General features: G+C 40.1%; 1 protein-coding gene and 1 long non-coding RNA gene across 2 annotated transcripts in view; one reads left to right on the top strand and one right to left on the bottom strand.

Moving 5' to 3' along the window:
- Positions 1-26,434, bottom strand: part of CFAP54 (cilia and flagella associated protein 54) — a 325,750-nt gene that overhangs the window by 101,492 nt on the left and 197,824 nt on the right. The window contains exons 48-51 of the mRNA XM_069585110.1: positions 24,937-24,990; positions 18,137-18,344; positions 13,497-13,576; positions 11,752-11,921 (exon numbers count right to left, since the gene is read on the bottom strand). Coding sequence (XP_069441211.1) covers positions 11,752-11,921; positions 13,497-13,576; positions 18,137-18,344; positions 24,937-24,990 — 512 coding nt within the window. The remainder of the gene's footprint in view (positions 1-11,751; positions 11,922-13,496; positions 13,577-18,136; positions 18,345-24,936; positions 24,991-26,434) is intronic.
- Positions 16,825-17,914, top strand: LOC138437569 (uncharacterized). The gene is made up of 2 exons (XR_011256026.1): positions 16,825-17,186; positions 17,257-17,914. It is a non-coding gene; the product is annotated as an uncharacterized lncRNA (long non-coding RNA).

Below are 26,434 nucleotides of genomic sequence, written 5' to 3'. Positions count from 1 at the left end.
TTTATACACAGAAAGATTGGATGAAAGCCAAATGGACAATATATCCATTTATCTAACTGCTCACTTGATAGCTCCACTTGAATAGTAAATAACAATCGCATTTAAGAGGTGTTATGAGCTAAACTGTGTTGAGGTCCTAACCCTCTGTGCCTCAGCATGCATTCTGACCTGGAAATAGAGTCTTGACAGAGGTCGTTGGGGTGGACCCTATGTATATGCTATGTGCTGTGCTAAGTCACTTCATCGTGTTTGACTTTTTGCAACCCTATGGACTATAGCCTGCCAGGCTCCTCTGTCCATGGGATTCTCCAGGCAAGAATACTGGAGACAGTTACCATTTCCTTCTCCAGGGGATCTTCCTGACCCAGGGATTGAACCTGCGTCTCTTACATCTCCTGCGCTGGCAGGTGTGTTACCTGGAAACCACTAGTGTTACCTGGAAAGCCCCATTCAATATAACCACTGTCCTTACAAATGGGGGGAATTTGGCCAGAAAGACAGGCATGGACAGAGAAACAGACATGCCCAGAGGGAAGCTGATGTGAAGACATCCGGGGAGAAGACAGCCCATGACTGGAGTGATGCATCTCTCCATCATGCACGATGTAGAACACCAAAGATCGCGGGCAAACACCAGAAGCAACAAGAGGTGAGGAAGGGCTCCCTCCAGAGCTGTCAAAAAGAACAGGGTCTTGCCAACAACCTGATTTTGGGACAGTCAGCCTCCAGAACTGTGAGACAATAAAATTCTGTTGTTTTAAGACACAGTCTTGGGTACTCTGTTATACTAGCCCTAGGAAACTTGTTGTTCAGTCGCCCAGTCATGTCCAACTCTTTGTGATCCCATGGACTGCAAAATGCCAGGCCTCCCTGTCCCTCACCCACCATCTCCCGGAGTTTGACCAAATTCACATTTGTTGCATCAGTGATGCTGTCCAGCCATCTCATCCTCTGATGCCCTCTTCTCCTTCTGCCCTTGGGAGGAGGGAATAGCAGATCTTCTGCCCACTGGAGGAGGAAATGGCAAACCACCCCAGTACACATGCTGTGAGAACCTCATGAACTGTATACAAGGCCTAGGAAACTAGGATGGGTTAAAAGCAGAGCCCCTCCACCTCCCTTTCGCCTCCTCCACAAAACCTACTCCTCCTTCCTGTTCTCTACCCCCAGATCAAGAGCCCAGTATCAGCACTGCTTCCCCTTTGCCTCCCACTCCATGTTTAATCTGTCAACAAGTTCTGTTGGCTTCACTTTCAAATCTGGATACTATCCAGCAGCTCCCTCCTTCCTTCACTGCTACTGCTAATGCCTCCATCCAAGCCACCAACATCTCCAGGCCAGACAGCTGCAGGAACTTCCTGGCCAGTCTGTCTGATATGGCCCCCACCCCTGTGGTCCTGGTCTCTACTCAGTGGCCACACTGATCTCTCTTCAAGATGTAAATGAGATCATGTCATTTCCCTGGTTCTCCTTCCAGAAGCCTCCCTGGCTGTGGTCAGTACACCATCTCCTTTGGGTCAGTTAGTGAGGTTTTCTGGCTAAGAAAACAGCTTCATCAGGGTCCAGGGATACTTCTAAGAAGGTACAGTCTCTGTGTATAGGCTCCCAAGGTATGTATATATGCTCAGATCTTCATTATATTTTAAAGCCTTTTTTGGGGGATATGCATCCACGTGTTGTATTAAAAGATGTCCTCTCTCTCGTCTTCCCTCAATCTCTTTTTAAAATGCTAACTGGACAGACATATAGATCAATGGAACAAAATAGAAAGCCCAGAGATAAATCCACACACATATGGACACCTTATCTTTGACAAAGGAGGCAAGAATATACAATGGAGTAAAGACAATCTCTTTAACAAGTGGTGCTGGGAAAACTGGTCAACCACTTGTAAAAGAATGAAACTAGATCACTTTCTAACTCCGTACACAAAAATAAACTCAAAATGGATTAAAGATCTAAATGTAAGATCAGAAACTATAAAACTCCTAGAGGAGAACATAGGCAAAACACTCTCAGACATAAATCACAGCAGGATCCTCTATGATCCACCTCCCAGAATGCTGGAAATAAAAGCAAAAATAAACAAATGGGATCTAATTAAAATTAAAAGCTTCTGCACAACAAAGGAAAATATAAGCAAGGTGAAAAGACAGCCATCTGAATGGGAGAAAATAATAGCAAATGAAGCAACTGACAAACAACTAATCTCAAAAATATACAAGCAACTTATGCAGCTCAACTCCAGAAAAATAAACGACCCAATCAAAAAATGGGCCAAAGAACTAAATAGACATTTCTCCAAAGAAGACATACGGATGGCTAACAAACACATGAAAAGATGCTCAACATCACTCATTATTAGAGAAATGCAAATCAAAACCACAATGAGGTACCACTTCACACCAGTCAGAATGGCTGCGATCCAAAAATCTGCAAGCAATAAATGCTGGAGAGGGTGTGGAGAAAAGGGAACCCTCCTACACTGTTGGTGGGAATGCAAACTAGTACAGCCACTATGGAGAACAGTGTGGAGATTCCTTAAAAAATTGCAAATAGAACTACCTTATGACCCAGCAATCCCACTTCTGGGCATACACACCGAGGAAACCAGAATTGAAAGAGACACATGTACCCCAATGTTCATTGCAGCACTGTTTATAATAGCCAGGACATGGAAACAACCTAGATGTCCATCAGCAGATGAATGGATAAGAAAGCTGTGGTACATATACACAATGGAGTATTACTCAGCCGTTAAAAAGAATTCATTTGAATCAGTTCTGATGAGATGGATGAAACTGGAGCCGATTATACAGAGTGAAGTAAGCCAGAAAGAAAAACACCAATACAGTATACTAACACATATATATGGAATTTAGGAAGATGGCAATGACGACCCTGTATGCAAGACAGGGAAAGAGACACAGATGTGTATAACGGACTTTTGGACTCAGAGGGAGAGGGAGAGGGTGGGATGATTTGGGAGAATGACATTCTAACATGTATACTATCATGTGAATTGAATCGCCAGTCTATGTCTGACGCAGGATGCAGCATGCTTGGGGCTGGTGCATGGGGATGACCCAGAAAGATGTTCTGGGGAGGGAGGTGGGAGGGGGGTTCATGTTTGGGAATGCATGTAAGAATTAAAGATTTTAAAATTTAAAAAATAAAAAACTAAAAATTAAAAAAAAAATGCTAACTGGTATTTGCTGTGTTTACTACCTGTCAGGTGCTATGTTAAGTGCTTTCTGTGAATTAATTGACTTAATCCCCACCACAAACCTACAAAGTATGTATTACCATCCCTACTTGATAGATGAGTTAATTGAGACCCAGAAATGTTAAATGACTTGCCTAAGGTGACTCAATGGACATGAGTTTGAGCAAACTCCCAGAGATAGTGAAGGACAGGGAAGGCTGGCATGCTGTAGTCCAGGGAGTCAGAGTCACACACGACTGAGCGACTCCACAGCAAAGGTGACTCAGGTAGAAAGGGGAGGCAGGATCAGAACCCAGGCCACTGGAGCCTGCAGCATTCTCAGATTCATCACTCTGCTATAATGTGGCATCTTCCTTTTTACAATCCTAACACATTGCATTTTGTTTATCCTGGCACAGGGTTACTTGGGCCCACATTTATATTACTATCTAATTATTGTTAACTGTACCTTGCCCTCTTTGTTCAGTTTTTAAGTGTCTTTTGCCTTGCATTCTACTCAGTAAGCTTCATTAAATGGGGTTATCTTAAGGATATTAAATGAGGTACTTAGTCTTTTATATGCTCAAAAATATGTACTGAGCACCAGCTATGGGCCAGAAACAAATCTAGGGGTTATGGATACAGTACCTGACCTCACAGCGTTGACATTCTATCGAGAGCAGGATGCTCTCAGCAAAGACGAGTGCTCAGCAAACAGACGGTATTCAGTGCACCCTTGCTATAATCCTCCTAGCTGTCATTATTGATGTATAAAGTTGGACAGGGAAAATGCGAGGACTAAATTGATTTTTTTTTCTGCGTGGTTAACCAGCATCAAAGCTTTTCAGCCATTACTGAATTTCAAACTCTCAGGATTTTACTCAGCCATTAAACTGGTTTAGATACTTGTATTTTCTAAAATATGGCTTGTGATTATCTAAACTTACTATTTAAAAAAAAATTAAAATCAAATAAGCAAGCAAGAAACAAACAAAAAAACCATAATGTTGATGGGGTTTGCATACAGGTACAGAATCTCCTCTCCCCTACACACTTCCTCCCTGAAGGCTACATACACTTTTCTAAGGCACTTTATTGAGTAGCTTCAGAGTTAGCACAGGATAGCAACTAGAGAACTTAAAAGAAGTAAACAGTACTTATCTCACTCTTCTGATCTGAAGGCCTAATTCTGATTTCAAGAGAAATGAGATACAAGGTTTGGAATCTTGCAAACCTCAAAACTTAGTGAATAAAATATAAACATACTGGTATGTCTTAATCCACCTGGTATTGCTTAGTCGCACAATGGAAAACTTCTAGTTTCTCCTCTGCACTAGGCAGACAGAAAGTGTAGGAGGATTACTGACTATAAACAGTCTGAATCCCAACAGAAGGACATTTCATTCTGACACAAAATTAAAAGGCTCAAATGTTATCCGATTTAGACAATAAATTAAATACAAAGGAGAATAGAAAGGAACATTTAAAAAAGAAGACAAGATTCTGAAATAGAGAGGCAGCCTTGAAAGGAGTAGAAATACAGTTTGCGTAACTTTGATCCCATTTATTTCTTATTAACATTCATGACAAAAATGGTCAGTTTGTTCTCATAAAATCTATGTGGCTCACTCCACCTGTCACCCGAGGGAACGTGCCTTTCAATTTCCTTGACACATAATTTTATTAGAAGAATCATGAAATGTCAAGCTAACCATCATTTGGAAAAGGGACTGTCCAACACTCTCAGCAGCGCCCAAACAGAAGCTCAGAGAGGGTGAAGTTCACCTGCAAAAACACATTCATCCTGACAGTAGGCTTTCCCAAGTGACAACACTGTCACTAACAGCCAGCAATAGCAAAGTTTTTGCAGGTTTTGTCCCAAGGGCCTGGCTCATGGACTTAAAATTGGTGCAATTCTGGTGTCCTTGCATATTATTTGCATACATCTATCTGGTTGTCAAATTAAAGTTCTGTTGTGACATTCCTTTCTATGCTATTTTTTAATGTTTAGTTTCTCATTTCATTCTTCTTCACTAAAGAAAAAAAAAATCACTCTTATCCTCCATACTAAAAGGGTATGTATAAGATATGTAGAGAGCTGGGGAAACAAAGAAAGTAAGAAACAAGAAATATTTTCCACAGTTGCTATTGCTCTCTGAGACACGGTTTGGAAAAAACAGTTCCATTTGCCACCATGGGAAACAAATATTCATTATTTTCCATATATAGATACACATATATATTCTATACAGTGATAACACACATAATCATATATATAATATACATTAAAATATATAAATATTTTCTAAATATATATTTATACATTATATATTCAAATAATTTATTTTCTATAGGAAATAATATAGCAAAAGTTCCTTTGTCTTCAAACTTCAGTGGGGAAAATGGTGTATTATTATCTGTACTTAGTCGCTCAGTCGTGTCTGACTCTTTGCAATCCTTTGGACTGTAGCCCACCAGGCTCCTCTGTCCATAGAATTTGCCAGGCAAGAATACTGGGGTGGGTTGCCATTTCTTCCTCCAGGGGATCTTAGCACCCCAGGGATGGAAGCCATGTCTCCTGTGTCTCCTGCATTGCAGGCCAATTCTTTACCCTCTGAGCCATGTAAGTCTATTTTAACCAACTACCAGTATAGTTTAAAGATAGTTACAAATGTGACAATACTTTAAACCAGTGGGTCCCAAGTTTTTTTTTAATCTCAACACCCATTTACATTCTTAAAAATTATTGAGAACCATGCTCTATCAATATTTACCATATTAGAAATTAAATTGAGTCATGTTTAAATTCATTAACATTTACTAATTCATTTAAAAATAAAAACTCATTACATTTTAATATAAATAATATGTTTTATGGAAAATATATTTTCCAAAACAAAAAATAGTGAGAAAAATGCCACTGTTTTTGCATTTTGTGAATCTCTTTAATATCTGACTTGAAAAGAGAAAATCTACTGAATAGAAGACTAGTCAGTCTGTTGTGACATAATGTTTGGCTGAAGTGCAGAAGACTAGGCCTCACACAGATAGTGACTGGACATGGGAGGAGTATTTTAAGAGCCTCTTCAAATAATTGTGAATATTCTTCCTTGATACTATACCAACATGTGACAAATGATATGCTTAGTTGCTCAATCATGTCAGACTCTTTGTGCCCCCATGAATGGTAGCCCACCAGGCTCCTCTGTCCATGGGGATTTTCCAAGCAAGAATACTGGAGTGCATTCCTGTGCCCTCCTTCAGGGGATCTTCCCAACCCAGGAATTGAACCCAGGCCTCCCGCATTGCAGGCAGATTCTTGTCTGAGCCACCAGGGAAGCCCAACAAATTATAGTTTCTTAAGTTTGTTGCTATGTGAAATGTAATAACATCCACTGAAGCACTTTCCCTACTCAGTTACATAAAACCTAATGGTCTTTCTTGTTAACCAGGATTTGGGAACATCATATGTGGTCATTTAGAAAACATAAGCTTCCTGAGTTACACAGATCCTCTTGATGTTGAAGCATTTCGTTACACATTTTTAAAAAACAATGCCCATTAATGTCACCGCCAGTCTCATCCAAAAAAATCTAAGCATTAGAAAACTGTCAAGCTCATGATGGCAAATACAAATTTTCCAAAACTCCAGTTTTCTCATGCAAGTTTAGATTTTATCACTGGCAACAAAAACAATTAGTTGTTTTCCTAGAAATGGCATGTTCATTTCACTCATTTTCAACAAAATACCTGTCAAATACCCAAGTCCGAATAATCATGGTTTGTCAGTTGTTTTCACAAACAGAAATGTTGTTCCATGAGAAAAACAGCTTAGCCAGCTCTCAATTCATCCACATGCATTCTCTTCCTCAAGACAGCCATCAGACTGTGCTACACAGTGAAAGTGCTTGAGGTACACGTCCCACTTAATATATTCCCACAGATTATTACAAATTTATTTAAGAATAGGTATTTATGAATGTAACAGATTCTACTGCTTCAGCAAAAGCATTCTTAAGTGAATCTGCCTTGTTGGTTTTTTTTATCGCAAGCATGCAGCAGTGAAGAACAGAAGGACAACTAGTTTGCTTTGGTGTCACTGCTTTGATTCATGGTGAGCTGATGGAAGTTTTACCACTGTTGCTTTTGCAGCATCAGTTGCAAATAACAACACACAGAAAAGGCAAAAAAAAAAAATCTTCATTTTATAAACTATTATACACATAGTTTACTATGTTATAAACTACTATAAAAATAGTTCTAACCTCACAGACCTCCCTGAAAGAGTCTCAGGAACATCCAGAGATCTGCAGACCACATTTGAGAATCACTCCCCCAAACAGATTTTATGGATCTTTTTCATCACTGCTTAGAAACCACAAAAATTTATAAATTCCCCCAAACCTGTACTGTCTCTAACACAAAATCAAATTTAGATGTGGACTCAGTAGAGCCCAGCGAGCCACAGTCCATGAGGTTGCAATTAAGCGACTGAACAACTAGGGAAAGCTTCCAATCAAGGCAATAATGAGACGATTGTATGTTACCAATCTAAGCACAAGCAAAGGGGGGTTTCTGCTGAACTGATTTCCCCTTCGCAAAGGCTGCAGAAGTGCTTCTCCTGTTTAAAGAGAATGGCCATCTAAAAAATTAAGTCCCTTTCCAAATTCTGGATCCAATGCATAGAACCTAATGCACAGAATTTCAGTATACTGAGAAAGGAGAGGAAAAAAATTACTTCCATCTAATTTGATCATTTCTTCTTTTCATTCAATGATTGTATTTTTCAGTTCTAAAATCTCTAGTTTTTTTCCCCTAAATTCACCTATTCCTTTCATAATCTTGCCTCATTCTCTTCCATCCTTCACATCTTTGAACAGTTCATTTCTTGGGCTGCAAAGTCTGCCATTTATTGTTTGCTCTCTTCTGAGGCTGTTTCTTCATTTGGTTTATGATATTTGCCTCTGTGCTAACTTTACTGGCAGTTATTTTCCATGGGAGTTCCACATTTCCTAAATTAATCTCTATGAGACAACTTTGGCTTTGGCTTTGCTCCAGCTTTGTGACGTCAAGACCAGTTTCAAAGTTAATTTCTCAAGGTTTCTGCATTTCATTGTCAGTGCCAGTTTGGACCCTGCACTTGCCAAAAGCATCCATCTGAGGAATTTGTCTTGGGTTACTCTTTTTCCAACTATACTCAGGGCAGGCAGCAAGCAGGTTCCTGGCTAGTCCCCAAAGACCTTTCTGAAATCCCAAGCTGGGGGATAATTTTATTCTGTATTAGAGAAACAGAGAAGACTGGGCTGGGATCCTACCCCTCTGTATACAAATTATATCAGAGCATCGAATTCACTCTCTCTACTGGGTCATTTTCATCAGTATATAATACATTATTGTTGCTCTCATCTCAGAAAAACTTGTCTTGATCCTACTTCTACCAACTTCACCCTATTCCTCTAATTCCCTTTACATGAAAATTCCTCAAAAGAATCATCTTTACTTGGCAGTCCAATTTCTCTCCTCCCGTGTTATCATAAAACCACTCTAAACATGCTCTTTCCCCATTACCTTCTAAAATTACTCCTGTCAAAGTACAAAGGACTGGTGATGTCCATGTTTATAAATCATCCAATTGCCAATTTTCTGTTCTCATCTCTACCTGGAGCTCTCTACCTAGAGCTCTCGGCACAGCTGATCACTCTATTCTCCTTGACACACTTTCTTCACGTGGTTTTCTGGATTTCATAATCTCTTGGGTTTTTTTTTTGTTTGTTTACTAGTCATTTCTTCTCAGTTTCCTTGGCTGGTTCCTCATTTTCTCCCCAATCTTTCACCACAATCAACCCTCAGTCCTTGGTCTTTTTCTTTCATTCATCTACTCACACTCCTTAAGGAATCTCACTCTTTATAAAGGCTTTAAGGGACTTCCCTGGTAACTAAGATTCTGCTGCATTCCCAATGCAGGGGGCTCAGGTTCAATCCCTGGTCAGGGAACTAGATCCTACATGCTCCATGCCACAACTAAGACCTGGGTCACCCAAACAAATAAATAAATACATATTTTAAAAAACAGAGGCTTTAAATACTATTTATATTCTAAAGACTCCAAGAATATTTGATATTGCCAATTGTACCTCAAAGGGACATCTCAATCTAAACATGTACAAAATGTAACTTTAGATCTTTCCTAAATAAGCTGCACCTCTGCAGTCTTCCCCATTTTGGTAAGGCACAATTTCTTTTGTAACTCCTCTCTTTTCCTCACTACTCTACAGCTAATGCATCAGCAGATTCTAACGGCTCTATGTTCAAAATACACCCAGAATCCAATGACTTATCACCACCCTCAGTGCTACCACCCTTTTCAGAGCCACTAACATCTTTCTTCTTATTATAACAGCTTCCCCAGCTGATCTCTCTGCTTTCAAACACTTTCTCTCCTACAATCAATTCTCCACCTGACAACTGGAGTCATCCCTTGGAAGTGAAAATCAGATCATGTCATTCTTCTGCTCAAAACAGTATAATGACTCCCCAGTTCTCTCAGAGGAAAAGCCAGAGTCCACCTTGGCCACAAGATCCCTTAAGATCTGCCTCCCCCACCAAGTACATCTTTGAGGACCTCTGAAAACTCTCAATTGCTCCATTCTAGCCACAAGAGACCCTTGCTATCCCTCAAACATGTATCAGGCATGTTCCCACAGCCTGCAACACTCTGTCTACAGGTATTTGCGTGTACAACCCCCACATTTATTTGTTCAGATGTCACCTCATCATAAAGTCTACCCTGACCACCCCAGATCTGGGTTATATGTCAACACTGATGCCAAGCACATCAAGAAGACTATGAAGAGGTTGATTACTTCCATAGGGAAACTATCACTGCAGCCTCCCAAATAGGTTGAAAATGTCCAAAGAGGAAAGAGAAAGGTAACTGACTGGGCTTTATGGTGGTTAACGGGCGGTGCTGGGTTAAGGTTTAGCATGTGTGGGTCAGGGTCTGCGTGGTTTAGACTTCCCACCAGCACCAAAGGAGGGGGTAACTAGGCTTTCTTCTCTGCTTGTCTGGGCATGGGGCAGGAGAAGGGGGAGTGGGAGCAGTCAGTTAATGAACATCTAAATGGAGTCATTCTCTTTACTACAACAGCACAATTTTAAAAGGATAAACTTCCTCCTCCTCCTGCCTTCAGATATTCTCTGTAACACTTATTTTTGGCCACGCTATACAGTTTACCTAGCTGTTAGGTTTACAGTTTATCATCAGCCTGTTTATCTTCTATTAGATTATAAACTCCATGAGGGTAGAATTTTTGTCAATATTGTTATGTATTTTTTTGTCTACTGGGATACAGAACTTAGGACTGTGCCTAGCATATTGTAGATGCCCCTAAATTATTTTTTTAATGAGTGAATGAATGTTAATATAAGAAATCTGTTCATTATTCAAGACATCACTATTGAAAGTATACTCATGATAGAGGTGATTATCATAACTGATATGTGAAGCTCATATTTCTATATTATTCAATATTAAAAAATCATTGAGAAGTATTTTAACTATTCAAGTGTTTATATATCTATGAGCTTTTGAATACAGAAACTATATTCTATTCATCTTTGTATCCTCAGTGTCTAGAACAGAGCCCAAGAAAGAGGTACTCAGCAGATGAAAAAGAGTGAAAAGTGATCTAACCTAGGTCTCTCATACTGCAGACAGGTGGGAGAAGCCCCCGGTGGCACTAGTGGTAAAGAACCTGCCTGCCAATGCAGGAGACATAAGGGATGTTGTTACAATCCCTGGGTCTGGAAGATATCCTGGAGAAGCACATGACAACCCACTCCAGTCTTCTTGCCTAGACAGTCCCACGGACAGAGGAGCCTGGCAAGCTACAGTCCATAGGGTTACAAAGAATCAGACATGACTGAAGTGACTTGGCATATCAACAGATACTGGTCACTATAAATGAATCAATCAATGAACAAATCAAAGGAAAAATCTGACATTAGCAATTGCATCACATTTTAAAAATCTGCCACCTACAATAGTTTATTCAGTGGTTCAGCACAGCATAGTTCACAGTAACTTTTTAAAAATAGAGTTAATTTTTAATAGTGTTATTGGTTGTTCATTGTTATTGATTGGAAAAAACACTCCACAGGTGTAATTTGTGAAAAGCTATAAAGAATTGGACAGGGAGGCCTGGCATGCTGCACTTCATGGGGTCGCAAAGAGTCGGACACGACTGAGCGACTGAATTGAACTGAACTGATAAAGAATTTAGATTCTGCCTTTTAAAAAAATAGATTAATTCTTAAAAGGAGAGGTCTGTGAATTTGCTAATGTTTGACATAAAACATCTGAGCTATGTTCTTTAATAAACCAACTCATTTGTTGAGGACTATAGTTTTAAGTGTAGTAACATGTGGAAAAAAAACCCTGAATCCTAAGTCTGCTGTATTAATCTAGGAATTTTTGAAGCTTACATAAAATTGAGATATACTGAACAAATCAGGGTGAGGAAGAAGCCATGTGTGCAAATACTCGCCTGTATGCTGCCCGGTGTCTCTGCAGGGCAATGGCAGCCAGCTGCAGTCTGACCTCCACCACAATCTCCAGTTCGCCAGCACAACACTGAGAGAGGTCCTTATGGCTTGGATGTTCCATCTCTGACAGAAGGGTGTTGAGCCTGTCTTCAGCTTCTGTCAGTAAAATTGACTAAAGAAAGAATACCACGCAGTCACCCAAGCCCAGACATAATACAAACCATGTCTCATCCTTACTCAGCAAATAATTTTTATGTACTAAAAAGTAACAATGAATGGAAGAGCCAAAAGGAAATCTGAACAAAATCATCAGAGAAGAGAGCTCAGTGAACAGGAAAAGTTAGCAGAGAATGAAAAGGGAAGTAGTGGCAGAAGTAAGGTGCAAGACAGTGACCCTTTACTGCACACACAGCTGATGCCCATACTTGCTTATTCACAGAAGCTGTGTTCTAGAAAGTTCCTGCCAACACTGAGTCAGTGAATGCTGAAGCATTACTCCTAGGGGAAATACAGGGATAGGTTCCTACAAGCCTCTGGTCACACCATTTTTTGTCAGCTGGTCAATATGTAATCTTGTTTAATGTGTGTCTATGTTTAAAGACACATAATTGAATATATGGTGTAGATTCATTAACCCTGAACTCACAGCCAGGAACTCTATAACTCATGCCTGACTAAAGCTTGTCTAACATACACACGTTCTCCAAAAGGCACATCACAGCCTTCTTGAACTTAGAATTTACTAGACAGCACTTTAGCTTTATGCTTAGGGGCCATTTCAAATAGTGAAATGACAAAACCCCCACAAAAATGTGAAAAGCTTGGCAATAAGTACACCATGAAAAGGGATACTTGTTTACAATATGAGAGTGGAAACAAAAAGTCACCATTGTCTTATTCAACTTGGCTGAGAATGTGCATGTCACAAAAATCAAATTCTTCTCTGCTCTGTGCAGGTCCCCAAATAACCACCAAAGAGTCAAGGGTTTTTATTTGGAGGGTACAAGTAACTTTTAGCAGATAAGCAAATCAGCAAATACTGAATCTGTAAACAATGAAGATCAACTGTATTTCAAATTAAACTATGCTCATCTAACTTGTAATATGAAGATAACAAGATTTTATAGTGGACAAACAGTACTAATTAGCAAAAAAGAAAGAGCCCAACCAAACTTTCAAGGAACAGATCTCTGAAGACTTCTTTGTATAGGGCAATAAATATTATATAAGGACTAGGGTAATTTAGTATAATAGTTAAGAACATGATCTGTATTTTATCAATTACATGGCATTAGTGAATTTCTAAGCCTCAATTTATTCAGCACAATATAGTTCAAAAATGATTAACAGGTACATCACAGAGTTGTGAGAATTAAATATAATGCAAAGTGCCTGTCATGTATAATAGTAAGCACTGAATAAATGGTTCTGTTGTTGCTGTTGTGAATCACTGTTATGATTAGGAGATGCCAAACAGGATATGGAAAGCTTAGATCTCATCAAATAATAAATCTTATTTTCCCCAGCAACTTAACTGAGTTAAAAGGTCAAAGTCTGACACCACTCAGCATCTGCTTTTCTCATGGGGAGTAGACCAATCTCTGGCCCCAACCCATGCTTGGGAAAGAAAAGCTAACAGATTTCCCAACAGTAAACACAAACCTGAAAGCTGGCCTGGCCAGGGCCTAAGAGTGGGCATTTTGGTAACTGATTCACTATGATTTGAGATTTTTTTTTTTTAACTTACCTTTAGTGTGCTAAGAACAAAGTTTTCTTTCGATTTTGTCAGATGACAAAGTGAGCCTCCCTCATCCTTTAAACACATCTCTACAAAACACAACATTTTAGAAGAACTACATATATCTATGGTTAGCTTAAATGTGAATTCTAATTTATAAAACTTATCATTAGTTGGGAAATTTAATGTTTAAAAATCAACCACAATGATAATTAGCAATATATTGCTATATACAATGGTCCGCAAATATCATATGTTAGAAGACTGGCTGATTTTTAAAACAAATTGTGTGGGTGTGTGTGTCAGTCACTCAGTTGTGTCCAACTCTATGACCCCATGGAGTAGCCCACCAGGCTCCTTTGTCCAAGGGATTCTCCAGGCAAGAATACTGGAGAATGTTGCCATTTCCTTCTCCAAGACAATTCTGAAAGGAACTTTCATATGTTTGTTGATGCCATTCAAGTTAATCGACTACTGATACAAAACAGTGGTTCCTCACCTGGGATCCTATATGGTTCTCAAAGTATTCTGAGTCTTCTAGATGTTTATAATATCTCAGTAAGATCTCCTTGGAGGTGTTAGTAGTGCTGATCTGCACCAGCCCCTCACTCTAAGACCAGAGAGTGAGACCGTTTGGAACAGCACAACCTACAATCCTCAAACATCTTGACATTCCTACCTATAATCCAAAGCCAGCCCTCATTCTGAGCAAGGGAGAACTGAGACAATTTAGATCACAGTCTTTGCCTGCTTTAGTAAGCTTGGCTTCTAGACTACAAGAGGGAGAAAAATGACAAGTCCTCATTTGATTAGGAATTAATGCACAAATGACCCACATAAAGAGGCTAAGTTTGTCAAGTGGAAGAGTGAGTCCAGAATAACATGGAACTGAACACTCTTGACTTCCTCCCTTTTTCCACCCTCAACCTACCTGGCTCTTCTCCTAAATTAGGAGGCTCTGGAGCTAGGGGTCAGCTGAGGACAAAGGAGGGCCCAGAAGAAAGATCTGGGTTGTGGTCTTCTTCCCTAAGGGAAAGTACGAACAGAGACAAGGATAGAAGACAAATGCCTTGGGGTTGGTATGGAGAAACCCTGGGAAGAGTCTGACCCACATCTTCCTCTGGCCCTCTTTGCCTCCTGAGCAGCAGTTCCATGTTGTATTAGGCCCCTCCCTCTTGGAGGCTCTAAATAACAAACTATGTTTTCACTGGCAGTCAGTTCCTAATCTGTTGGCCTGAAGTGAAGTGTTAATCACTGAGTCATATCCAACTCTGTGATCCCATGGACTGTAGCCCGCCAGGCTCCTCTGTCCTCAGGATTATCAAGGCAAGAATACTGGAGTGGGTTGCCATTTCCTTCTCCACAGTTGGCCTCACCATACCTGAATAATAATAAAACTTACACTTTAAAACAGAGGTCAATATTATTCTAATACCAAAACTAGACAAAGACATCATAAGAAAGAAAGAAAAAACTACACAATATATCATATGAATATGGATGCAAAAATCTTTAAGAAAATCCTAGCAAACAATCCAGGAATATATATAAAGATTTTACACCATGACCAGCGGGATTTATCCCAAGAAAGCAAGGATGATTAAACACTCAAAAATCAACCAATATACCCTATTGATAGAATACAAAATAAAAAACATATAATCATGTTAATAGACACAGGAAAAACATTTAATAAAACCCAACACTATATTTAACTTATATGCAGAGTACATCATGCAAAATCCTGGGCTGGATAAAGCACAATCTGGAATCAAGATTGCTGGGAGAAATATCAATAACCTCAGATACACAAATGATACCACCATTATGGCAGAAAGTGAAGAGAAACTAAAGAGCCACTTGATGAAAGTGAAAGAGGAGGGTGAAAAAGCTGGCTTAAAACTCAACTTTCAAAAAATCATGATCATGGAATCTGGTCCCATCACCTCATGGCAAACAGATGGGTAAACAATGGAAACAGTGACAGACTATTTTCTTGGGCTCCAAAATCACTCCAGGTGGTGACTGCAGCCATGAAATTTAAAGATGCTTGCTCCCTGGAAGAAGAGCTATGACCAACCTAGACAGCATATTAAAAAGCAGAGACATTGCTGACAAAGGTCCATCTAGACAAAGCTATGGTTTTTCCAGTAGTCATGTGTGGATGTGAGAACTGGGCTATAAAGAAAGCTGAGTGCTGCAGAATAGATGCTTTTGAACTGCGGTGTTGGAGAAGACTCTTGAGAGTCCCTTGGACTGCAAGGAGATCCAACCAGTCCATCCTAAAGGAAATAAGTCCTGAATATTCATTGGAAAGACTAATACTGAAGCTTAAACTCCAATACTTTGGCCACCTGATGTGAAGAACTGACTCACTGGAAAAAACCCTGATGCTGGGAAAGACTAAAGGCAGGAGGAGAAGGGGATGACAGAGGATGAGATGGTTGGATGCCATCACTGACTTGATAGCGTAAGTTTGAGTAAACTCCAGGAGTTGGTGATGGACAGGGAAGCCTGGTATGCTGCAGTCTATGGGGTCGCAAAGAGTTGGACACGACTGAGTGACTGAACTGAACTGAACTGAACACCCTTTCATGATAAAATCACTCAACAACTTAGGAACAGAAGAGAAATTCCTCTACCTGATCAAGGACAGCTATGAAAAACAGTTAATATCATACTTAGTAGTTTAAAAAAAAACTATTTTAAGGCAACATTATTACATTTGTAAAATGCTTATATAGTTTTATATGTATATATGGGCTATAAATTCCATCCATGGATATCTTATCCCATTGAAATATATACTATAATATGAATATGTAGTGCTTCTGCATATCCCTGGATATGGCAGTATCTAGAGATATGCAGATATTCCATATCCTGGAAACAAAATGAACACACAACAAAGGACTGGTTGAATAAATCATGGGATGTTCACAACATAGGACACCACACAGCCAAGATAGGAGACAAAGCAAAGCAGTTGACTTGGGGTGGCTTAGCAAAGTTTTCTACATAAGAACTGCAAAAAGCAGAAAAATGAAAAATACATCATCTCTTAAGCAAATGACAAATCTGATTTTGTATGTGCAGCTGACCCTTGATCAACATAGAGGTTAGGGGCACTGATCCTCCACGTAGTCAAAAATCCATGTATAATTTATACTCGGTGCTTGGTATACACAGTCCTCTATATCCACAGTTCAGCATGTGCAGAGTCAACCAACCACAGATTTACAGTATTGAAATATTCACTATTGAAAAAATTTGATATACCAGTGGACCTGCGCAATTCAAAAGTGTTGTTCAAGGGTCAACTGTAGAGTTCTTCACAGCTGCCCGGCCGGAGTGGGTTTTCATGCCCCTGCTTTCCGATTGTTTTCCGGCTCTGTCCCCCGAGGCTGGAGCGTGGACAGTGGAGGGCTCCGCAACAAAGGCCTTTTTCTAGATTAAAAGGATACCTTGTCCAGGCTCTGCCTGTAGAATTCATCACTTCCAGCCGGGTGACTTGGAGTTAATTAAAACCTGGAAAGAAGACAAACTCCGACCAAGCTGGAAAGGCCCTTATCAAATGCTCCTGACCACTGAGACAGCTGTGTGCACTGCTGAAAGGTTGTACTCATTATACACGAGTCAAGGGGCCAATAAAAGAGACCTCAAAAGGAAGGGAAAGGACCAATGAGCAGCCTTTAAAGGGTCTTTTCCATGAGCTGGCTCTTCACATCAGATGGCCAAAGTATTGGAGCTTCAGCTTCAGTCCTTCCAGTGACGGGTCAGCCAAGTGGCAGATAGCCAGGCAATCAGAGAGCACTCTGCCACGAGAAGGAGGGACGCCCTGACTCTCCACATGGACGGACCCTGAGAAACGATGCTCGGGAAGAGTAGCGGACACAGAAGGACACACAGGCTGTGACTCCACGGCTGGGAAATGTCCTGAACAGGCAGATCCACGGAGACAGAGAGGGGAGAAATCTAAAGGGATAATGTGGTGCCCAACCACACAGTCTGGACTATACACCCAGATGCGCCATCTCAGAACCCACCTACCCTCGGTGATGTCTAACTGCTGTGACAGCGAGAAAAGCAGCAGAAAGGGATGAGACAGGAGGGGACCCACAATGTGAATACCACCCGTGACAGTAATGGAACTCTGGGGGCATCACCCCGGAGTCCAAGCATCCACAACCCGATCAGTCAGCGCGTGCCAGCCACAGCCATCAAATCATCTCCTGTGTGAACACCTCTCCCCTTGCTCCTGGCTGCGGAGGCTCCTCACCATCTTGGCTTTGGCGCTGCTCGGTTCAAAGCAATGTTTGCTCAGAGAATCTTTTGAAAAGTTAACAAGCCTCAGTTTATCTTTTAACAGGTTGAAACTGTTGTTACTTGCGAGTCAGTAAAGACAACTGACAACAACAAAAAAAAAAGGGTCAACTGTACATAATATAAAAAAAGTAGACATATATGCAGATAAATTGGTGGATATGGCACCTAGACATAAGCACATATGTGTGTCATTAAGTGAACTCAGAGAAAACTATGAAAGAATACCTGCTAGAATGTTTATATGGACTATAGTCGGTAGAGTGGGGAATTGGAGGGGAAAGGAAATAAAAAAAGAAATAAGCAAAAATAAAATAAAGTGTTACCTTTCAAGTTTAGAAGATTTGGTTTGCTTTTCTCATTCATAACTCCGTGGCCAACTGGTTTCATTATCTGCTCTGGGACACAATTTATTGTTGCAGCCACATTTATGAAAAAGTATGCTTTAACAAATAAAAACTTATTTAAGAGATGTTGCTGGCTAACTGTAACCAGAATTACAGGCATGCCTTTATTTATTAAATCATCAAGTGCCTAAAAAAATGGAGAAAAAAATGAAAGTCAGGAAAAGCAGTAAAATACTGTTTTCAGATATTATTAGCTTCAGTCCTTCTACAGTCCTTATTTGGCACAGGATGGAGGAATGGAGGGCTAGACATGAGGGACTGTAATTGGCAAGTCCATCGAGAGAGACATGACGTCATAATGATGCCAGCAGGTCCACAGTGCTACTGCCGTTCCTCAGCAGTGGGTGACCTGCCCCAAGGTCAGCCCTGCCATGCAATGAGAGTGAACCTGGTGCTGGCATAGTGGAGGGGACAACTTAGCAAAATAGAGCAACTGGAAAAGCTCACCAGCCAGGCATGTCGGCCGCTCTGCTTTAGCTCAAGTGAATTCAGCCTCACAGGATGGAAGAAGAGGAAGAACAGGTAGACAAGCAACCCCTTCCCAGCTTAGATTCTGGGTCAATCATGAGAATGCCCACCTTGAGGACTCCCTCAACTTCCTGCCCCCTCCCTTGCACACACGCTTCCTTGGCAATTGTTCTAAGTGGTCCCACTTTACATTCTTGACCAGGCCTCAGTGCCACCTGTCATCATCCTACATTTTCCCAGTCCATTCACTCTTGCTGTCTCCTTAGACAACCACTTCATGCCCTTTTTGTTTCTAAATTCTAACACTTCCTCCCCAATGCCCCTCCCAGTGAATAACCTTGCTTCCTCTACTCAAATGAGCAAACTGAAGCAGTCAGCGTAGCACCCACAGACCCCGCAGCTCCACCTCCCCACGCACCTGCCTCACTGCCCTGCCTTCCTTCCTGCTTCCTAAGGCTGGTGCCACTACTTAGGTCATCAGGCCCATCCCCACCAGTCTGATGAGCCATTCTCTCCTACAGTGTAAGTGTTCCCTTTCTGACAAATGCCACATAATATCACTCACACGTGGAATCCAAAATAGGACATGAGCAAACTCATCTATAAAACAGGAACAGACCCACAGCCACAGTGAACAGAACTGTGGCTGCCAAGGGAAGGAGAGAGGGAAGGGGCACACTGGAAATTTGGAGTTAGCATACGTAAGCTATTATATGTGGCATGGATAGACAACAAGGTCCTACTGTATAACACAGAGAACTAAATTCAGTATCCTGTGATAAACTGTAATGAAAAAGAAGGTATATATGTGTATAACTGAATCACTTTGCTGTACAGCAGAAATTAATACAACATGGTAAATCAACTATACTTCAATTTGTAAAAAAATGTTTCCTTTCTACAGAGACATTCTCATCAGTACACTGTCTTCTCCATTTAAAAAAGAAAAAAACAAAACGATTAACTCTCTACATTCTGACTTCTCTCTCCATTTACTACCCGAATGTTCACTTCTGTTTACAACAACAACAACCTACAAGGTTGTCACTATTCCAGTCTCTCTCCTTTCATTTTCTTGTAAACATACTCCATCCTTACATTGAAATCCTCTGGTCAAAGTCATCCAAGGCCTACTCTAGGTTAAATCCATGGTTCAGTTCTTAGTTTTCATAGGCAAGAATACTGGAGTGAGTAGCCATTCCCTTCTCGAGGGGATCTTTCTGACCCAGGGATCGAATCTGGGACTCCTGCATTGCAGGCAAATTCTTTACTGTCTGAGCCACCAGGGAAGCCTGCTTTATATGCTATGTTATGTTAATCTAAGACACCACTATTTTATATGCCAATTAAACATTCATATGCCTGCAACTGTAAAGTGCATTCTAACTGCAGAGCTATTAAATCTTTTATTAAAATGAATGTTTAAGACTTGGTGAATTACAGTACTGCATTTGTCAGCAATGTTTGACACTATTAAACCTTCCCTCTTTTGAAAATGCTCCTCTTTTGGCTTTCAAGCCACCACACTCCCTTGCTTCTTTTCCTATTCTATCCACTCCTCCTTTTCAGTCTTTTTTGCTGGTTCCTCCTCTTCTCCTAGACCTCTAAGTATTGTAGTGTCCCAGGGCTTGGTCCCTTTCTGTATCCTCATTCTCTCCCCTCAGATTATCTTAATCAGGCTCATGCTTTTAATCTCATCTAAATGCTAAGTCCTACATTTTTGTGTCTACCTCCAACTTCTCTTCTAACTCAAGACTCATGTAATCAACTTCTGACTCAATTCTTCCATTTAGAGGTCTAACAGACATCTCAAACTCAACATGTCCAAAATTTTATTCCTGATTTCCACCTCCCACCACCACACACACACACACACACACACACACACACACAAAATATAAGCTCTATGAGGACTGAGAACTTGTCTGTATTGTTTATTGGTTAATGTGTCTGATTGACAGCACCATAATAGTACCTGGCACACATAGAAGACTCCACAGATTAGCTAAAGTGATCCCTTTAAAACATAAGTAGGGCTTCCCTGATGGCTCAGTGGTAAAGCATCTGCCTGCCAATGTAGGGTACATGGGTTTGAGCCCTGATTTAGGAAGATCCCACATACCGTGGAGCAACAAAGCCCACGTGCAACAACTATTGAGCATATGCTCTAGAAACCAGGAGCCTCAGCTACTGAGCCCACGTGCTCTGCAACGAACGAAGCCACTGCAATGAGAAGCCCATGCACGACAACTAGAGAGGAGTCCCTACACTCTGCAACTTGAGAAAAGTCCGCGCAGCAGAGAAAACCCAGCACAGTCAAAAACAAATGAATAATAATTTTTTAAAAAGTAGATCAGGCCACACCTCTGCCCTGAATCTTCCAGTGGCTGCTCCTTTTGTTCAGAGTAAGAGCCTGGATGATGAAAGCCTTACAAGGCCCTTCTCCATGTGGGCACCCCACCACTAGCCACCCCGTTACCTCTCTGACCCGTCTCCTACTGTTCTCCCATCACTCACACAACTCAAGGAACACCAGCCAAGGTGTCCCTCACTAAATAGGCAATCCTGCCTCAGGGCCTTTGCACCCACTGCCTGTTCTAAGATTATTCTTTCTCCAGATTTCATATGACTTGCAACGTTATCTGCTTCAGGTCTGTTCACCAATGTCACCTCAGTGATGACTAAGCTGATTGCCTCATTCAAAATTACAATTCCGGCCTACCCTCTTTATTGGCTGCTAGGTTCATTCTCCCCTGAAGCATGGTTCACCTTCTAACATACTATATAATTTACTCATTTATAATGATTAGACATATATCATATTTATTACTAGTCTTACCCACTAAACTACAAGCTCTTCAGAGAGCCCCTCAGGGGCTTGGAATCCATATTGTTGATTAACTGATGCATTTATTTGACAGCTCAAGAATTGTGCCTTGTACACAACAGGCTCTTGGTAAATATTTGTTAAATTAATATAAAAAGCAGATGCTAGGACTATCAATTCTAAAAAGAAGGAAATTATTTGCCTTATGCAAACTGAAAAAGAAATGTCTTATCGTTTGAGAGATTTTGAGCCAATGCTGGCAGTGGGGAGGTCTGTTGCTGTTGTTCGTTCTCCTTGCTTAACCTCTTGTAAAGGGCAGAAAACAATACCTACATCAGAACCAGACATGGAGCATCTCTGAGACTGATTTCGTAACAAATGGTTGTACTAAGAAAATGGTTGACATTCTCCATCTAGAAAAAGGAACTTCAGACTGGCTAGGGGTGGAGGGATGTGTAGGAGAAGGTTTCTCGCTTTTATCCACAGCAAATAGTGATTTAATGAGCCCTGACAATTACACACAAACACTTGAGGATGAAAAGAAGATTAATTAGTAATGCTATCTAACACTCCTTTCTCTCTTTCTACAGAAAATATAAAATGTAATCTGAAGCATCTTAAGCAGACCAACAGTTCTGTTTTAATTAATTAGCTAATAGAAATCAGTTTTCCATTATACTGTCAGTCTCTTTGAAAAAAAAAAAATCAGACATTCTGTTTATACCCCAAACCACTTTTATAACCAAAACCAAAAGCAGTGTTTTCAGGATGCCCTGGCATTTATGACTGGAAAGAAATAAATATTCTGAAACATTCCAAGGTCTCGGAACACTAAAATTAAAGTTGAATAGAATTCTGGAAATAAAAGCAAGAATAAACAAATTGGATCTAATTAAAATTAAAAGCTTCTGCACAACAAAGGAAAATATAAGCAAGGTGAAAAGACAGCCTTCGGAATGGGAGAAAATAATAGCAAATGAAACAACTGACAAACAACTAATCTCAAAAATATACAAGCAACTTATGCAACTCAATTCCAGAAAAATAAATTACCCAATCAAAAAATGGGCCAAAGAACTACATAGACATTTCTCCAAAGAAGACATACGGATGGCTAACAAACACATGAAAAGATGCTCAACATCACTCATTATCAGAGAAATGCAAATCAAAACCAGTGAGGTACCACTTCACACCAGTCAGAATGGCTGCGATCCAAAAGTCTGCAAGCAATAAATGCTGGAGAGGGTGTGGAGAAAAAGGAACCCTCCTACACTGTTGGTGGGAATGCAAACTAGTACAACCACTAAGGAGAACAGTGTGGAGATTCCTTAAAAAATTGCAAATAGAACTGCCATATGACCCAGCAATCCCGCTGCTGGGCATACACACCAAGGAAACCAGAATTGACAGAGACACATGTACCCCAATGTTCATCGCAGCACTGTTTATCATAGCCAGGTCATGGAAACAACCTAGATGTCCATCAGCAGATGAATGGATAAGAAAGCTGTGGTACATATACACAATGGAGTATTACTCAGCCATTAAAAAGAATACATTTGAATCAGTTCTGATGAGATGGATGAAACTGGAGCCAATTATACAGAGTGAAGTAAGCCAGAAAGAAAAACACCAATACAGTATACTAACACATATATATGGAATTTAGAAAGATGGCAATGATGACCCTGTATGCAAGACAGCAAAAAAGACACAGATGTGTATAACGGACTTTTGGACTCAGAGGGAGAGGGAGAGGGTGGGATGATTTGGGAGAATGGCATTGAAACTTGTATACTATCATGTAAGAATTGAATCGCCAGTCTATGTTTGATGCAGGATACAGCATGCTTGGGGCTGGTGCACAGGGATGACCCAGAAGGATGTTGTGGGGAGGGAGGTGGGAGGGGGGTTCATGTTTGGGAACGCATGTACACCCGTGGTGGATTCATGTCAATGTATGGCAAAACCAATACAGTATTGTAAAGTAAAATAAAGTAAAAATAAAAATTAAAAAAAAAAGTTGAATATGTATTTGTATCTTCCTAATACCAGCTCTTTCATGTCAGGCAACTTGGTTGTAAATTTAAACAAATTTTAAGACAAAAACAGGAGAGGGTGGGATGATTTGGGAGAATGACATTCTAACATGTATACTATCATGTAAGAATTCAATTGCCAGTCTATGTCTGACGCAGGATGCAGCATGCTTGGGGCTGGTGCATGGGGATGATCCAGAGAGATGTTATGGGGAGGGAGGTGGGAGGGGGGTTCATGTTTGGGAACGCATGTAAGAATTAAATATTTTAAAATTTAAAAAATAAAAAACTAAAAAAAAAAAAAAACACAGTGAGTCACTTGAAGGATAATTAAAAGTGAAGTTTGCGGAATAAAATGAACAATAATAGAAAAGTAATAAGATTACATATTTAATAAAAGGTAAATATATCAAAATTATGGAAGAAAAATAGCAATTTTGAGTAAATGTCTCTCAAAATTATTTCATAAAAATCAATAGTGAAACAGAATGCTATTTCTGAGCATTAAAAAAACAAAAACTACATGTGTCTGGCTAGATGCATTAACCATCACCTGGCTGTATGAACCACTCACCTGTCTGCAATCCCATTAACAATGATCACCATACCAACCTTCTACATTAACACTTTCTAGTGGAACAAATAACTGGTACTCTTAAGATTTTTTTTAATGACTGGAAAAAATATACTTAAATGCTCATAGGTCATCAAAAGCTTACAACCCAATCATTCAATTATTGACAAGAACAAACTTACTGAGATGGGCAATCTGGTCCTCTCTTTGTAAAAAAATAGTGGGAAAGTCAGAGGAATTGTTTATGAAAATGCCGTATGAAAATATTCCTTTAGCTAACCCTGTAGGGGAAATCATATTGCAATACATAAAAGTATCAAATCAATGCAGTTGTGCACCTCATATTTACACAACATTATGTGTTGATTACATCCCAGTAAAAAACTGAAAAAGAAAAGAAAACCTTCCAAACACTGGTTGAGAGGCCATCTCAGACTGGGGCAAGGGTCTAAGTAAAAGCAGTATTGAATAGGTGGCCAATTAGAAAATCCTTTACTTATGATCAAAGTTACTAGGTAACTAAGATAAATATTAGATGCTTGGCATGGCTAGATAAGACACTGAAGATGCATGTATAACTGAAAAATTGAGGAGCAATAACTGATGTTTGTTGCATCTGAAAAGCAGATCAGTTTGGGTCCAACCATACCGCTGGCTTCAGTATTTGGAGGTAAAACCCTTTTACTAGAATAGAAGAATATATTCATAGCAGGTGCTCAAAAACAAAGATTATACACACCAAATAGATTGAAATGACTCAAAAATTATCCATACTAAAAAGCCAAAGTTTATGAAATGTTATCCTTACCTGCATATTTTCTTTACTAATAAGAGGTTTTCCCGAGTCAAAAGATTGAAATTGCTGTCAACATACAAAATGTTAACATTAGAAACAAGAGTACTGAGTAGTCTGTTAGATGAAAACATTAATGTGTTCTAAACTATTTTTAAATACCATTTTTTACTATAAAAGTAATACATGCTCTAGTCAGAAAAGGCAAGTATAGTATAAAGAAGAAAGCAAAAACATCTTTAGGTTGTTAATGTTAATATCTTGGTGTCTTTACTACCAACTTCCTTCTGATGTATTTTAAAGCTTTATATATGGATTTGTGTTCGTTTTCACTAAATGTTACATCATAATTATTGTCTTAAGCCATTATTTGTAAACCTCATCCAACAGCTCAATGACACTCTAGCCTACGAATGTACTGGGGTTGGCCAAAAAGTGTGTTTGGGTTTTTCTGTAACATCCTATGGAAAAGCCTGAGAGAACATTTTGGCAATCCCAGTAGCATAATAACTTATCCTCTTGCCTACTGTTAGGCAAAGAGGACCACTTTCCACCTTCACCCCACCATTCAGCCCTGTACTAAATAATATTGGTGATGAGTATTTCTGATTAGCACCTTTGAATAGATTCCTGGAAGCAGAAGTGCTGGGTCATAATAATAAGAGGCTTCCCTGGTGGCTGAGACAGTAAAGAATCTGCCTGCAGTGCAGGAGCCCAGGATTCCATCCCTGTGTTGGGAAGATCCCCTGGAGTAGGAAATGGCAACCCATTCCAGTATTCTTGCCTGGAAAATCCCATGGACAGAGGAGAGTGGCGGGCTATAGTTCATAGGGTCACAAAAGTCAGACATGACTGAGGGACTAACACACACACACACAGCTCAGTTTACCTTCTACCCACGCTGTATGAAAAGGATTAGTGCAGTTTCAACGGCATTGCATATTAGCACCTTTTTTTTTTTTTTGCCAGTTTGAGGTAAAATTGTATTACTCTTCAGAATGATGCTTTTTGTGGTTCTTTCCTTGTTTGTGAGTTACCTGCTAATATGTTCTAAATATAATGTTGCCTTAGAAAACATTCATTTGCTGCAGAACATTGTTGTATCATTATGAGTGTGCATCCCCCTTGGTACAGAATACCTTTTAAAAGGCACCTGTTCTCAGGCATCAATACTAATACCTCACTCACATCCTTGTGGTCACCTGGAAGTCACCAGCATCTTCCATGAATAGGTCATTCATATGTGGATGGTATACTACTTCAAGAACCTGGACCTCTCTACCTGAGGGTAGTCTGCGGCCACAAGAGAGTTTCAGGAGAGGCTGGACACATAAGGAGCAGCCACTACCCATGAGGGGTGAGGGACTGTCTCTTTGTGGCCCTGACTGCCCGCGGCAGTGATCTCATTAACACTCTTTGGAGTGGTTTTCCTTATTTTGCTGTCTGACTTTCCCCCTTACTCACAGTTCTTCCTGGAGTCACTGGCCAAACATACTGTGAAAGTGAAAGTTGC

This window comes from Ovis canadensis, chromosome 3 (assembly GCF_042477335.2).
Source record: "Ovis canadensis isolate MfBH-ARS-UI-01 breed Bighorn chromosome 3, ARS-UI_OviCan_v2, whole genome shotgun sequence".
NCBI lineage: Eukaryota > Metazoa > Chordata > Mammalia > Artiodactyla > Bovidae > Ovis > Ovis canadensis.
Note: the sequence above shows the minus strand (reverse complement) of the source record. Positions and strands in the feature narration are given on the sequence as shown.